The sequence below is a fragment of the Lepisosteus platostomus genome, chromosome 4 (assembly GCF_059453375.1).
Source record: "Lepisosteus platostomus isolate fLepPlt1 chromosome 4, fLepPlt1.hap1, whole genome shotgun sequence".
Classification (NCBI taxonomy): Eukaryota; Metazoa; Chordata; class Actinopteri; order Semionotiformes; family Lepisosteidae; genus Lepisosteus; species Lepisosteus platostomus.
Window position 1 is genome coordinate 1,037,386 of NC_142614.1, and position 16,706 is coordinate 1,054,091.

Here is a 16,706-nt window from a genome sequence, read left to right on the forward strand (position 1 = left end):
AACTGGGATGTGTCTGGCGATCTCCAATGACTCTCGCTCTCCGACCACATCTGCTGTTGTTTACTGGCTCAAGCAGGTGGGATAGATCACAGGAGCTCACGTGTTGAGGGGTCAGCATTACTGGGCAGGTGGCGTGCTTTTTATTTTGTTACTTTCTGGAGACTCTTGGATTCCTGCCTCGGTACCACTGGGGAATATTAACATGTGACAGGGGGCCACTGGGCTTGGTTTGGTGTTTTAACTGAACCCAGGATCCCATCTTGATTTTGTTCCATAGTCCTATAAGGCTTTGCACAAAGCAGTGCCTCCTGTTCTCAGATTTTCAGGACACTTTCCCAAAGTTTCCACTGGTGTCCCCTGGTTCATTCTGAAGTCTGCTGAGCTGACTTTGTCAGTGTGTTTGAAGATTGTATCAGGCCCTGTTATAATCTTCTCTGTTAAAAGAAGTTCAGTTCTTTTTTCTGGCAGTGAGGGGCATTCCTATTTTCCCAAAGAGTTTTAACTCTTTAACAGTCACCTCACAGTACCCTGTAGCACAACAGTTTGATATATTTTTCCCCTCCACATAGAGATGACTCACTCTGTCACATCTGGGTGCTTAGCTCTCTTTTGGACAACAAGAGGTAACAAACATTAAAGCCTCTTCAGAGTTTAGACAATTTCCACAAAATGACTAAAACTTTCCACTGTTTATTTTGAAAGGCCTGCTAAGATAACATATTAGATATTGTTAGAAAAACACTTTGGGTTTTTCCTGCTAATATATATACATATTTGTAATAGGTATGCAGAAAATTTAGATTGCATTTGCCAGTGTTTGTGATCACTAAAAACAATCAACAAATATCTGTCACTGTCTGTTCCCAGGGGGTCTCTAGGTCATTGTGGTGCTTTACACTGAAATCTACAGTATATTTGTCTTGACGGATTTATTTCTGAAAAACAGAATGTACTTTGTAAAATGATTTGTCAGATACTTCAGACAGTGAACAAATTGTGTGTGCTGAACCTCCATAGCAACTCCCATTCTGAAGGTCAAAGCCGTTTCCTTCTGCTCTCTTCAGTTTCCAGGAGTGAAGATCTTTACAGGGCTCTCCTGTGCACATGCTTAATACAGAGGTAAGTCTCCGGTCACATTTCTTGTTGACTTTGTTTTCAATAGGTCAATTGTTAACACACTAACTGCTGTTCTCACATTTCAGCCAAAAGTGGTATACCTTTTTAATTAATCATGGTAAAACAGAATATATATAAGCTTGATGAAATAGTGGTAAAAGCACAGTAAAACACAGTAAAATAACCTTGTCAGCATGAAAGTGCAGAGTGGAATAGTAAAACATGATAACATAAGCGAAGTGAATGTACAGAATAAGCACAGTCCGCCTCTGAGGACGTGGTTTACAGCAGAAATACCGCTCAGTCAGTAGAGTTGCTCCAGGTTGTGACAGGAACCGGTCAGCAAGGCTCCAGGGAACTGATGCACAGCCACGCAACCTTTTGATTTGACTTGTGAACTCACACAATAAACGGCAAAAAACGCAGATACAAAGACACACCGCAATGAAAGTTTAACGCTGTTAATTTATCATGGTGTTCCTTGTGCTGTGGTCTAGACATGATGTCACAGGCCTCACAGTGCTGGGCCAGGGAAATGCCACAGTGCGCCGTTATATACTGTGCGTTTCTGAAGCATGTTCACGAGGAAACACCATGGTGTACTCATGGTACAGCAAAGCTCTGTAGGCACCCAGACACAGTGTAAGTGCAGAAATACTGATGATGGATTCAGAGTTAATCATCCACAAGGACTGATCCCCACCTAAATGAGAAGGGGGGAGAGGGTGTGGGTTCAATCTATTTTCCTGATGGAATCTAATCTTGCAGAAAACACACAGGAAGATGCATGACCTTGGAGAAGGGTAATGAAATTACTGGACTGTGTCCCTGTCCCCTTGCCTGGAAAGCTCTGCTCCCCAACTGGAGCTGGACGCCGACTTGATCTGAGTGTGGGGCTCCGCTGCCTGCGTGACATCACAGTCAGGGAGGATCCCACAGACAGGAAAGTCCATTAGAGTTAAACTGAGTTTAGCAGCTGGGTCGCAGCCTAGCGGAGAGAGCAGGAGAGAGAGGGAGAGGGAGGGAGGCAGAGGGGAGAAAAGGGGAGGAGAGACAGAGGGAGAGGAGAGGACAACAGGGTCTGCAGGTTAAAGAATCTGCTCTATTTCTAGCAGAGCTGTGCAGAAGGCAAGTTGGGAGCGGTGCAGGACTGTGACTAGTCACTCAGCTGCTCGGATGAGGAAGAGCCGTGACAGGATGCAGGGATAACCAGAGAGCCTGACCGGAGACAGAACCTCCGCAGGGCAGAGAGGAGCCTGACCAGGCAGGGAGAGAGAGGGGTCAGCAACACTGGAGCTCAAGGATAAGCCATGGACTCTGCACATCCCCGACGCCTGCTGGACGTGAGTACAGACTAAACGCAGAGAGGTCTGGGCGTGGGACAGGAGGACTGCTGTCCCGTATGGAATCTTTAGCAAATTAAATTCAATCTGAATGGTTTAAATAATGATCTTCCTTTCCCACGCGAAAGGAACTCAACACCTGGAAGTAACTACATTTATTCCACCCAGCTATCTGAGGTTTGGGAGATAGCTGGATTAAGATAGCTTGCCCTTAATTTCTTACATACGTGACACCAATTTTATACAACAATAAAAAAAAAGAAAAACCAGCAAAGTCATTAAAGCACAGCTGTACAGCCCTTGCAGATCGGAGGAGGGCTTTGTAATGATGTCTTGAGTACTGCCATCTCCCAGGAGGTTCAAAAGAGCCCTGTGTGAGACAAGGTTGCAGTGTCTGTGTTTTTCTGTGTGTGTGATAGTTAGATCTGTGGTCAGCATTGCAAATTCGGAAGTCGGTTTCAGCATTAAAATGCTATAATTAATAAGAAGGCTCAGGTACATGTACCTTCCGGTCTGGAAAATCTTATCATTAATGTTATGATGTTGTGTTTTCAGCGATAAACGTGTGTATTAAGGAGGCAGCAGTACAAACATGGCAGTTGTCATTGTCACTCTGATACAGACAGAAATGCCTCCATACCAGCCTGTGCTATGTCCTATTTCACTATGGTAAACTTTTTCAGTATTATAGCAGATTTCTATGATTGTACTATTCAAACAGTACGCCTTTATAAGGGCACTGGCACACTTTTAAAAACAATCACAATGTCTGCATTTTCACTTCTAACAGACAGTTTCATTCCTCAATACAGTATTGTTTCTGTGTAAAATACCATTTCCTCTTTGAATGTCCTCTTCCTGAAAACAACATGTTTTGACTCTCAGGAATATTATTTCTGTTACACAAGACTGCACTGTCAGCAGACATCTTCAGAGCAGTGCACAACAGTAACGTGCTCCCGAGTGCCACACTTCTGTCACACAGCCTTGAGAAGATCTTGAGAAGTACAATTAGAATTCAAGGGTATTATAAGATAAGATCACTTTATTGGCCCTATACAATTTCTCACGTTAAGAATTTGTCTTTTCACAGACCCCAGCTTGCTCTCCATGAGACACACAGACAGGGAGAGAAGTCTGGGGTCAGAGCACAGGGTCAACCATTGTACAGCACCCCTGGACCAGCTGGGGTGAAGGGCCTCGCTTAGGGGCCCAACAGAGTAGGATTCCTCTGCCGGCCTCGGGATACAAACCAGCAACCTTCCAGCCATAGGCGCAGATCCTGAGCCACAGAGCCACTACACCACCCCGTATTAGCACATCACATCGTTATCCCAATACTGCCAGTATTATCACATCTAGCAGCATCTTACAGAGAGTAAGGGGAAAGTGGGCTTTAGGAAAGGATTTGGCTGTTGACTAGATCTTTTCCTTTTTTCTTTTTGGAGTCTGTGTTTCACTCGGCAGTTCTCACTCTAGGAGAGCATGTTGCAGCTCTGTAGAGAGTCAAAGAGCGATGAAGAGATGAAAACTGGAAAAGAAGCAGACGATCAACAACAGGAGAGAAAGAGAAGGGACTGTGTGACACAGGCAGGGCTACACTCAGGCCGCTAAGGCTCAGTAGGAACAGGGATCAACTGTGCAGTGTTCAGGCAGAATGGTGGCAAACAATGAAACAAGTGATGCCAGCTGTATATCTCTTGATGTCTATGGTGTTAGTGGCTCATGTAGGGTGCAGTAAGTATCCCTGGGTGTTTCCAGGGCTGTAGCAGCCCACTGTGGTGCTGTGATTGAAGCAGCAGACTGTGGAGGTTCTTGGCCATAAGGAAGAGGGCAGCACATCAGTGCCAGGAACATACACAGGTGCAGTTCTCTCATTTGGAGGAAGGGGACTGCGTTATCTCTGGCAGGAGACTCTGAAAAATGAGCTCTCAGCTCTCCATTCAGCTGTCAGTTCCCCCACACAAACTACCACACAGCCAGTACAGTGAAGGCTGTCGTTTTGCAGCGAAGCCCAGAAGCACAATGACACGATTGCCTCTCTGCCTCTGCTTCACAATTTCAGCTAATGCTTTTTACTGGGTATCCATTTAGCCAGATGGAACTATCTCCCCATCCGGGTTTGCATGAGCTCATGCAATTTTCCTGGAAAATCTCATTATCCAGAAGACAAGGATGAGCTGAAGTGTGCACGTTTCTTGGGAGAAAGCAATCCTGTAAATTAGAGGATAGGCGTGGATGAAAATAACCGCGTGCTCTGCCTGAAAGTCAGTTTGAAAATTGCATGACTGCTGAGCGATGTTACCATAGTGCAGCCTTTTGTGTTAAACCAGCCAAATCAGATTCCCAAATAGGAAATGTCATTGCTGGGCTGTCTGACATCAACAATCAACAGTAACAGATTATTGCCGGCTGGCTCAATGTGAGTTCTTCCAAGGGAGACATGCTTGGTACAATCTGATAATGAGCTGTGAGCAGACACATTTTTCAAGCTTCCCACCACTGGAACTTTATCAAAAGGCTCTGGGCTTTCACGGAGCAAGCACTTCACTTATTTTTACAACGGGAAAGGGGAAGAGACATACTGTAGGCCCTGAGCCTGTGATTGTTTCTAGGATTTACTCAGGTGGAGAAGTGCAGTTTACCACTGCCCATTGTAGTGCTATCTGTCTTATCTGTCTAGCGGCTATCAGCCCTACTCTTGGTTTTCAAACCAAGCCAAGCAATGTGCTTGTTTGTCAATGCAACTACAGTATATTTTACCAGGAAGACTTACCTTCACCTTAGCAAAGAGATTGTTTTAAGTCAAGAAGAAAAATTAAATGCACAGGTGGCAGACACAATTTTGGCATGTTTAGTCTACGTCTGTATTCATTTGATGGCGTTCCACAATCTTACAATATCAATGCAATCAATACAATATTGTATTTCTGCCAGTTTTCTCTGATTCTCTAATAAGTGTCTTTGCATCAAATTTCAATGTGACTTAGATATGGAAATGTAGTGCAGGTGGGGAGCTGCGTCAGCATGCTCAGCCTGGAAAGGAACAAGTAAGAGGTCTATTCCATGCTGAAAAGAGAAGAAAGAAAACACAACGTTTCGGCACAATTTTAAGAAGGGTTTCAGCACGCACATATTGGTGCAACAAGTCTCTCTTCACCTGGTTTACGTAGCAGCTGTGCTTGTGAGGTTGGACCACTCCAGACAAGCACTGAGAACATACTGATGGCACTGTGATTAATCACTTTCAGACCCCAAAAACACCACACAGGTCACAAGCAAGAGGAGGCCATTCAGCCCATCGTACGTGTTTAGTGGCGTATTGATGTAAAGGATCTTGCGGAGTGAGCTCGAGAATATATAGAATGACAATTGATTGCATGACACAGCAAAGTTTGTCTCGATACATGAAGAGGGGAACGTTGGGGATAAAACAGAATCCAGTTCAGTTCTAAATAATAAATAAAACTAAGGTTGCTGCTGGAAGAGGTGTTAGTGGGGCCAGCAGAGGCCTGCGGTCTGTGTGGGTCCTAATGCCCCAGTATAGTGACGGGGACACTACGCTGTAATCGGGCGCCGTCCTTCGGATGAGACATAAAACCGAGGTCCTGACTCTTAGTGGTCATTAAAAATCCCAGGGTGTTTCTCAAAAAGAGTAGGGGTGTAACCCCGGCGTCTTGGCCAAATTTCCCACTGGCTCTTACCAATCATGGCCTCCTAATAATCCCCCTCTCTGATCTGGCTTCATCACTCTGCTCTCCTCCCCACTGAGAGCTGGTGTGTGGGGAGAGTACAGGTGTATCATCTAGGTGGGGCTGCATACTGGTGGTGGTGGAGGGGATCCCCATTACCTGTAAAGTGCTTTGAGTAGAGTGTCCAGAAAAGTGCTATATAAGTGTAAGCAATTATTATTATTATTATTAAATGACCAATATAGTGTGTGTTCCAATAGGGGCTCATGGGGGCGGAGTAGGAGGACAGGGGGTCCTACAAAGCCAGAAGTATAGGGGTGCTCACAGCACTAGGGTTCACACTGCGACCTCGTCCACTGATACGGCTTCTATGGCACACCCAAAAAACATCTTTTCTCATTTTCTTACTTGTGCTTGCATGCAGGGAAACAGAGGGACAAGTATTGCTCTCTGCCAGTGAAAAGCATCATGCCACGTTTAGGGTTGTGTTTGAGTAGGGAGCTGCGTCAGCATGCGTAGGCTGCAAAGGAAGAGGTCAAGAGAAAAGAAACAACTTTTCCTCTGTGGAGTCTTCTTGCTCTGAATTGTTGTCTCTTTTCTATTCAAGGTGGGATAAACCTTTACCTGCTCCTGTTTATAATTATGCCAATTAAACATTTTTATTGTTCCATCGCCCAGCTGATGGAGTTGCATGTTTCCAACATGTTCAGAGTCGTTTTCCTGTGTGTACAAACCAGACAAACTCTGTTAATTACAATGATCTTGGCTGAAAACAAGCGCATAGAGTAGCCTAGGCCTGTCAGAAATGCTATCCTGGATATTGGAAACCTATAGGAAACCTAAAGACAACTTTACCAATAACCCTGATATGTATGGTTATAAATTAAGAACCAGCCCCCTTCATACGTCAGGGAAAAGACTCTGGGAAGTGCTAGTTACACCCTGAGTTTAAGGAGCAGCAGCACTGTATGTGCAGAGTGACACACTGCTACTGAACAGCTGTAAAGCCAAAGAGCCTGACTGAGGAGAAATAGGAATTCCTCCCATTCTGAGCACCTTTATCTGCACACCTGGCTGATCCATCCTGCTTCTATTCTTCGAGCGTTTGCATCTTGATTTCTTATCTCAGGGGTCTTCGCTTTAAATTGGTTAAAAACAGTGTCTATTGTCTGAACATCTATTCTGAGTGGATTAAGGATAAAGCAAGAATTTCCCATGAAAATAAACAGGGTTTACCAACTCTTTCCTCATCAATGGCATAACCTTTGTCACCACGGGCTGCAACACCAAATTATTACTAAATAACTTATTTGGCGTATTTGTTTGTATCCAAAGCAATGAACATTAGACAGCTGGGCAGTTTACAGCAACAGTCCAGGTGAAGAGCCTTACTCAAGGGCACTACAGCAGTGTTTCACTTGGCTTTTGGGTTTAGCCTTCCAGCTACGAGCCCGGAGCTCTACCCACTGCTCCACACCTGCACCTCAACGTGCAGAGCTCAGCCGCTGTGTCAGCTCTGCTCACTCTAGAAACAGCTGGAAGAAGTGACACACAGTCACACCGAGACTAAGACACTGACTTTGAGAGAAGGGTTAATGGTCTGTTGGCCAGATACTGTAGATAATTGTTTCTCATGTTTAATGCCATCAACAACAAGGGCTGGAAAGGAAGAGAGGTCTGCTGGTTAGGGTTTATTTGTGTCTCCATGCCTGACTTGCTGTGACTTTATAACACCAGTCTCACTGAAAAACATCAAACCATCAGCTACAGCAAGAGGTTCTGTTCCGGTGCAGGGAAGTGCATCATCTTAGGGAAGTTCAGAGTGTCAAACTGGTAACTTTGACACAGCTTTGAAACAAATCTTTCTGTGCAGGTTTTTTTTTTCCAGTTCTACAGTTTGCTCTCTGGAGTTCAAAAAGTTACTGTATGTTCAAATGTGCTGTTATTCTGGCAGGGAGAAGGGTGAGCACACGAACAGCTCTATCAGCCTCCCCCACTGTGTTCTGACCCGTCTGAAACCTGCAGCATGCAGACAGCAGGAAGGCTCAGAGCTGTGCAAGGCAGGCCCAGCAGGGCTCTGACAGTGACCTCCTCTTCCACTGACTACAGGCCTGTTCAGAGCTTTTTATCTTGATGAAATATGACAGAGAAAATCAAATCTAATTCATAATGTCATGCCTATCACAGAGGCCCAAGTGCAGTGGGTGTTTCGCTACACAGAGGGGATGGGGAGGGGGTTCAGTTGAAAGCTTCCCTTTGGAGGGCAGAGACTGCATACACTACACTCTGCATTCAGTTGCATGTACTGTAGCATGACTGGAACAGAAAGCAGGGATGTGGTAACCTGTGGCAGCTGAGGTCTCTGTGGCTGGCAGATAAATTCTAGGCTGGCATTTCACAAGCCCTTGAGCTGGATCTTTACCTATCATTTTCAGTTTCACCCCGACATGGAACTCTTTTCAGCCGAGCTCTGTGTATATTAGGAGCAAGTCTCCAGACCAGGGTTAGTCGGTTCAGTGTGTGATAAACTAATACAACAGCGGGATGTGCTGAAACCCTTCAATAGAATAGATCACAGTCGCCAGCCTGCTTCTCCCTCCAGAATATTACAACTCCTCCTACACAGCAAAGTCAGCTGCTTAAACCTGATTTAACCAGCTCCTCTCTCTTGCCCCACACAGCTCCACAATGTTCCCTGCTAATCTCCTGGTCCTGATGGTCCTGTTGCTACCTCAAGTCGTGTCAGCTCGCCAGGGGGCTTCTGACCCGAGCACACCGCCACAGCTCAGCCTGGCTCAGACCATTCAGAACTTGCTGCTGACCCGGCTGGGCCTGCGGAACCGGCCCGAACCCCGTCCAGGAACCCCCATCCCGCAGTACCTGCTGGACGTCTACCGGTTCCACTCCCAGGACTTCCACCTGATTCAGGACCCGGGCTTCAGGTTCCCCACCAGGCACACCCAGGGCGCCAACACCCTCCGCAGCTTCCACCCCCTGGGTGAGGACATCCGGCTGTGCAGATACTGGGTCAACTTGTCCAGATTGTGGCTCGTCTCACTACTGTGGACATCTGCCTGATTCATATTTCTCAGGTCTTGCAGAAAGACATTAAAGTCTGTCAGCAACTTCTAGAAGAGCTGATGAGCCCTGACCCAGCCCAGGCACCACAGAACCACAGTACTGGGACATTTAACTGCTGAAGTCATCATCCATGCATTCGTCTTCAGTCTGCTTCTCCTGAGTAGCAGCGTAGTCCAAATAAACAGATCAGAAAGAAAATTTAAAATTAATTTAGGGCTAAATTCTGTGTTTATGTCTCCTTAGTGAATGAGATTTTATTTATTTTTGATTAGATAAGGTTAAATGACTACGATATAATGAGTGTTCACTGGGGATCAAGTACATAGTAGAATACTGAACCCTGCAGGACTGAATACGACAACACTCATCAATAGGTTTTCTCACAGGCACTGTTGCACAGCTCCAGAAGAATATTCCAATGGCCAATGAAACTGCAGTGAGAAGTGTGACACTCCTTCTCCTCCCAAACCAACAGGGACCCCAAGAATAAAACCGACGAATCACTTCACATCCATTTCAGCTCCATCACGCTGTCTGAGTGGAGGGTATTCATATGGAGATCAGTCTCAATTCCTCCTGTAGGCAGAGTCCTCTCTAGGTAGCTGGTCCTCCTGTAGGTAGAGTCACTGCAGGGTGACATGCTGTACTACTGAAACACTTTGTGTCGCTCCTTGGGGAGAAGAGCTATCGGAGAGTCAACCCCAGATAGATATTGAATTTTCACAGTACTGCTTGTTAGGCTTATGTACTGTTGTCTACTTCAAATGTTATAATTTCTCCCCTTAGATGATTGTGATCCTTTACTTCAAGATGCCTTTTTTTACTATCTCTTCTCAAGTGATACAGTGATTTTTTTTAATTACCTGCAGTTCAAATGCGCTTGACTGTATGATTTCCCTTTCTTAGAGACTCCAAGACACCTCCTCCCGAGTAGCCAGGGGGAAACAGACAGCTTCCACATCGTATTCAACGTCTCGTCCATTCCCAGGGACGAGCGGGTGACATCAGCTGAGCTTCGCCTCTCCCGCAGGGAGCAGTCTGTGCCCTCCGGGACTCAAAGGGTTAACTTATACCACCTCCCTGATCCCAGGAGCCCAGCAGACACCGAGACCCGGCTCCTGGCGTCCAGGCTGCTGGCAGATGACCACGATTCGCACTCCTGGGAAAGTTTCAGCCTTGGCGCGGACTTGTTTGACACACCCAATGGCCAGACGCACCATGTGGCATTCGTGCTGGAGGTGACGCACCTGAACAGCAGCCGCCCTCCGGAGCAGCGAAGGGAGCGTTTGAGGGTCAGGAGATCCGCGGGCCAGGACCAGCCCAGCTGGGCCCAGGAGAGACCCCTCCTGGTGACCTACAGCCACGACGGGAGGGGCCAGCCCCTGGCCCAGAAGAGGGTCGAGCCCAGGAGGACCAGGGGCCCCTGGGAGAGAAGGGTGAAGCGCAACGGCAGGTTGCACAAGCTCAAGAAGATGGCCAGGGCGCGCTGCAGGAGGCACCCCCTCTACGTGGACTTCAAGGACGTGGGCTGGAACAAGTGGATCGTGGCTCCCAGTGGCTACCACGCCTTCTTCTGCATGGGGGAGTGCCGCTTCCCGCTGGCCGACCACATGAACTCCTCCAGCCACGCCATGGTGCAGACGCTGGTCAACTCGGTCAACAGCAACGTGCCGCGGGCCTGCTGCGTGCCCACCACACTCAGCCCCATCGCCATGCTCTACCTGGACCAGCACAACCGGGTGGTGCTCAAGAACTACCAAGACATGGTGGTGGAGGGCTGCGGCTGCAGATAACAGCAGGCCGCGCCCATCTCAACGCGGGGCGTCCCGGTTTCGGACCCTGAAACCCATAGCGCAGTACGAGTACAGGCTCAGTGCCAGCAGACATGGGACACCTCAGACAGAAGTTCTGAGAAGCGCCGCGGGAGGAACTGAGCGAGAGGGTGTTTTCTGGACTGCGCTCCACATTTCTGTGCAATGAGTGAATTAAAAGTAAAGAGCAGCAAACGTGAAAACAAACAGGTGGAAAGACAGTACAAATCTGAGAAACTGCCACTTGAAAAGCTTTCCTCTAAGAATATGTTTATATTTAAAACTGTAAGGGAAATATTTTGCTTTTATTGTAAAGATGTCTCTAATTCAAAATATCCACACCGTATGTTATAAACCAGGGGTGTTCCAGTCCAGTCTTGGAGGGTCAGTGGGTATATATCGCCTTTCAAGGCTTCTCTGGAGCAGCAGCACCTGGAGAGAACAGGGAAAAGAGGTTAAACTGCTCAGTTTAAGCCAATGAACTCTCCTGGGAACGTTAAGAGCTGAGCGGCTCTGAAAACCACTGTGAGGACACAGAGGGCCTCTGGGACTGTTTCTAATGAAAATGGGCCCTTAAAATGAATGAAAGAATAAAACTAGAAACATGAGTGTACCAGTATTAAATAAACTAGAACTAGGAAACTAGGAACTATTTAAATTCCATGAAAGCCCCACATTGCAGTCTTGCAGTCTAACAGAACAGTTTTTACAAAGACAGGTGGTTGAACAAGGGAAAACATTAATAGTAACAGTGATCGGAAGGGTGTGCTGCTATATAGTCAGAGCTTCACAGACAGAGAGAACCCTCTTCACGCAACACTGGAGCGCAGGTCTCCTCCATGGCATTTGATCTTATAAAAAAAAGCGGCAGAGCGGTGGCTCTGTGGCTCAGGATCTGCGCCTGTGGCTGGAAGGTTGCCAGTTCAAATCCTGCAACCGGCAGAGGAATCCTACTCTGTTGGGCCCCTGAGCAAGGCCCTTAACCCCAACTGCTCCAGGGGCACCGTATAAATGGCTGACCCTGCGCTCTGACCCCAAGCTTCTCTCTCCCTGTCCGTGTGTCTCATGGAGAGCAAGCTGGGGTGTGCGAAAAGACGAATTCCTAATACAAGAAATTGTATAGGGCTAATAAAGTGTTCTTTCCCTTGTGATGCTCAGGGTCTATATCTGTGTATTTAATTTCTCTCAAACCGAGACTGAACAAAGGAGGAAATGAGGTTTGAAAATAAAACAAAAAGTGACACAGCTATAACTCTGAGCTCTGTAATAGCAGAAGCATAAGGACCGTACGGCCTCCTGAAAGCTGCATGGAAGTATAGTAGCTGAATATCTGAAGGAACTGTATATCTAAACTCTCCATCTGAACAGTCGAAAGTGGTGTTTCCAGTGATAAATGTTAAGACCTGGCCTCGAAAGGCCCCAGAAGCCTGCTGGCTCACGTGAACAAGGTAGCTGTTTTCTGACACAGTCGTGCAGCAAGTCAGATTTCCAACCGTGTTCACAAGACTTCCCTTCCTCCCATTTTTTAAATGTTAAGAAGCTTCTTTGAAAAGGTTTCTTTTTGCCGGGCTGTGAACTGAACGTCATGGCCTCCTCGTGAGTGGGACCCAGGCACACGCTGAGCGCGGGCCAGACAGCGTCTGGGGGCGCGTTCAGACCTTCAGTGACACCTAGTGCTGCTGCTGTCTTGCTGTGGCAGAAGCTCTTGAGAGTGGAGACACTGGGGAGCGATTCAGTGAACACGGCGCTTCCGAATGGTCACGAGGCTGGGAATTTCACACACGGTGCTCTAGGTCTGGATCCATCGATTGAATTCTCCCTCGGACACAACACCTTCTTGAATCTGGTCCAGAGCAGCTTTGAATTCTACTTCACTCACAATTACATCCAAATTACTTTTTTTATTAAAAGACACAAACAGTCAGAAAACATGAAAATACAAGAGTTTTCTTTAATGATTCAGGCAACACCACCGATGGCTGGAAATGGAAGATGACCCTGCGTTGTCCATTTTGTTGGGTGTGAACAAATGATCAAATAAAGGTCACACTTAACAGGATTCAGTAATAATATGCTTTAATATTTCTGCATCTGTAAATATTAAGATAAAGATTCAGTTTCATTAAGCAATTTGCTGAAGAAACCAAAAAGAATAGCGTAATGACACTCACATTTAAATGTCATTCACCAAAATAATTGACACTGTTTGAACCAATCTGCAGGAAGAAAAATGCAAGACTGATGGAAATAAGCAGGAAATAAGTAAATATGTCTGAGCTCTGCAGGTCCCAGGGTGCTGTTGTGAAGATTTAGACAGATGGTCCTCACTCCAGCTGGGTGTGTCGGAAACACATGGAACATTCAACACGATGCCCTTCTTTTAATCACACAAAAAACGCGACAGCGGCAAAGTTCTCATGGCTTGAGAGAAACGTGCTCAGAAGCTCACTCTCCCAGAAACATGCAGCCCTCCAGAGCTTCACTGCGTCTCACAGGACCGAGAGTGTGTCAGGCAGAGTCTCTCCTTTTCGAAGAAGCTTCCTCAATTTTGTGCTGCTTAACCTCCTCTACAAGGTATTTTTATCTGTAGAGCACACACTGCTACTAGGAACAACCACAGTAAATGGACACTGCAGTCCTTTGTCATTTGTCTTTGCTTTGTTTTTATTACAGATGTTTTATTTGTTATCATACTTCACCTTTGTATTAACTTTTCTTTGTGGTCCAGGAGATTAATATATTTATTTTCAAATACATACTACAACTCAACAGAGCTTTGCCTGGGTTCTGTCAATGTTCTGGGAATGTGTCTGTGTGGATGTGTGTGTCTGTGTGTGCGTGTGTCTGTCTCTGTGTGTGTGTTTCTTTCTGTGTGTGCATGTCTGTCTGTGTGTGTGTCTGTGTGTGCTTGTGTCTGTATGTGTGCACGTATCTGTCTATGTGTGAGTCTGTCTATGTGTGTCTGTGTGTGTGCGTGTGCCTGTCTGTGTATGTGTGCGTGTGTCTGTGTGTGTCTATGTGTACTTATGTCTGTCTGTGTGTGCATGTCTGTCTGTGCGTGTGCATCAGTGTGTATGTCTGTGTGTGTCTGTGTGTGTGTCAGTGTGTCTGTGTGTGTGTCAGTGTGTGTGTCAGTGTGTCTGTGTGTGTGTCAATCTGTGTATCAGTGTGTGTGTGTCAGTGTGTGTGTCTGTCATGCCCTGCGCATGTGTCCCTGCCCAGCACCAGGAGCTCCAGTTCGCTCCTCAGGTGAACGTGGGGCAGCAGGTGCACTACAGAGCGACTGATAGACCCCTCTCAGACTGCAGACCAGCTCCAGCGCGCATGTGTGTGTCGGAGTGTGGGTGTGCGCCTTTCCAACAGCCACCCAGAGGGGAAGAAGTCATTCCAGAGTCCACGAGCAGCGTGCTTTCGACATGAGTCACGCGCGGCTGGGAGCAGACCTTTGCTCTGGTGCTGGCCGGGCCTCGCTGGGCCTACAGATGTTCGGATGCTGCGGCCCGCTGGCACTCTGCAGGTGAACACGGAGTAGGACGGACGCTCTTGTCGGAAGCTGCGCGGTTAAGCCCCTCAGGGGGAAAGGATAGCACTGCTTGCACGAAAACAGGATATGAACTCGGGCTGTGACACTACTGCACACACCTGTATATGCGCCTCCCTTTGACTCTCTTAGTACATCTCTGCTGTACATAACAGCTCACACACAGCTTGGTCTGCCACTTTCCAGACAAGTGCTCAAGCACACCCCCTCCCTCTGCTCCCACTTCCAAAAGTCCTCTGTGTCAGCAAGGACAGAACAAGGATGTGAAAAAGATCTTCTGCATAGCCTCAGCTGTCAGCGCTTGGCCCAAAAACGCCACTTTCCACTCTCACCTTGTAAAACTGACAAAGCAGGAAGGAAACAAGTCCTGGTGAGATCAGGAATACCACAGAACAGCTGAACAGCTTTGATTAGTAATCATCTCCATATTTAAATCCATTCTCTGGATTCAACACACCCTCACACTTACTGAGTGCAATTCTTGTACATTTTGGCTGACTAGATGCTAAAAGGCACAAGTACTGAGGAGGCAGAAGTGTTATTCAAACAAATCTCCAGGGCCTGATGGTGTTTTACCAACTGTACTAAAGGAAATGAAGGATGTTATTTATGGAGTGTTAACAAAATCTCCAGCCATCACTCAGGATAAAGCTCGTGCCCATTGACTGGAGAATTCCTCATGTAGTGCCCGCCATAAAGACGAAACTGAACCAAGTAATTTTAGACCAATAAGTCTGACTTCCTTTACAAGTCAGGTCATGGAAACTAAAGGATTGTCTGCATGGAAGCAGAATTCTAGGGGATAGTCAACAGAGATTTAAAAGGTGGGTCATGGTAAACATATAAAAGGATATTTTTCAATTTCGCAGGTTTTGATAAAGTTCTTTACAAAATATGAATTCCTCAACTGCAGGATGTAAACATCCAAGCTAGTACACACATTAGGACTGAGAACTGTATAGACAATGGGTACAGATACGGGGTGAATGCTCAGACTGGGGGTTGTAACTATTGGAGTTACATAGAGATCCATTAGAACGGGTAGTGGACGGTCATTGATCTAGGTTCTGGAGTGGTAATGACATTCATTGATGATACCAGAACAGAACAGGAGGAGTGATAAAGACAAAATTCAGTACTTGGAGAAATGTCCTACTCTTACAGGCTAAAAGAGCTAAATGTTTTTAGGCCTGAACAGAGAAGACTATGAGTATTAGGAGTCCTCCAAGGCACTGAGGTAGTTAACCCAGTGAACCTCCTCAGAATGACAGTGAAGCATGAATCAGAGGACACAAAAGGAAAAGGCTTTACACAAAGGGTTGTGGGAGTATGGATCAAGTTACCCAGTCATGTTGCTGAGGTTGACACCCTGGCGTCTTTCAAGAAACAGCTGGATGAGACCCTCAGATCAATTAACTACTAAAATCAAAATGAGCTCCTTTAGATGAGCCAAATGGCCTGCTTCCTGAAAGGCTTGAAAAGAATGAAAGGAAAAGGCCGCAGCTTGAGACGCCAACAAGAGAGCTGGCCCTGGGCAGCTGGTGGTCCGTCTCACTGCGGTTTCCTGGAAGCCAGATATCCCTGTCTGCAGAACAGCGGAGCTGGATAAAAACTTAACGCCAAAAAATTCAGCATCTCCCAGGGAAGCTATTGTGCAGTAATTTCTTGCAGCCTGAGATGAAAAATGATGTTTTTACAGGTGTCTCACAACACAACGGCGATTCTGCTCAGCTGGAAATCAGATCGACTCTCACTTTTTTCTTTTTCGTCTTCGTTTTCCCCTCTGACAAACTCCTACTATGACAGGCAGCTCCAGCAAGAGCAAACAACTTCACAGGCTGTGACTAATGCCTTTAACACAAACTGCAGTGATGACCAGAGCTTTTTATTAATTAATACTCCTCATTTAAGGCAGTGAGTCGGGGAGGGCACTGCTTGCTAGTGTTTTCCACAAGGTGAAGAATAAAGGTGTCATCAAGTCACACCTGAGAGACTAGAGAGTACCTTTCCCTCCCTGCAATGACAGCATGGTGATTATCTTCCCCTCCTTACATTCAGATTTCAACAGTAGGCCACAACGATAAATCTACACTTAAAAACTACAAAGAAAAGCATAAAGCCA

General features: G+C 46.5%; 1 protein-coding gene across 1 annotated transcript; it reads left to right on the plus strand.

The window, feature by feature from the left end:
- Window positions 1-2,139: 2,139 nt before the first annotated feature.
- Window positions 2,140-13,812, plus strand: bmp16 (bone morphogenetic protein 16). The gene is made up of 3 exons (XM_088627326.1): window positions 2,140-2,459; window positions 8,833-9,149; window positions 10,139-13,812. The coding sequence occupies exons 2-3, from the start codon at window positions 8,840-8,842 to the stop codon at window positions 11,023-11,025; spliced, it is 1,197 nt and encodes a 398-aa protein (XP_088483452.1). The 5' UTR covers window positions 2,140-2,459; window positions 8,833-8,839; the 3' UTR covers window positions 11,026-13,812.
- Window positions 13,813-16,706: the final 2,894 nt, after the last annotated feature.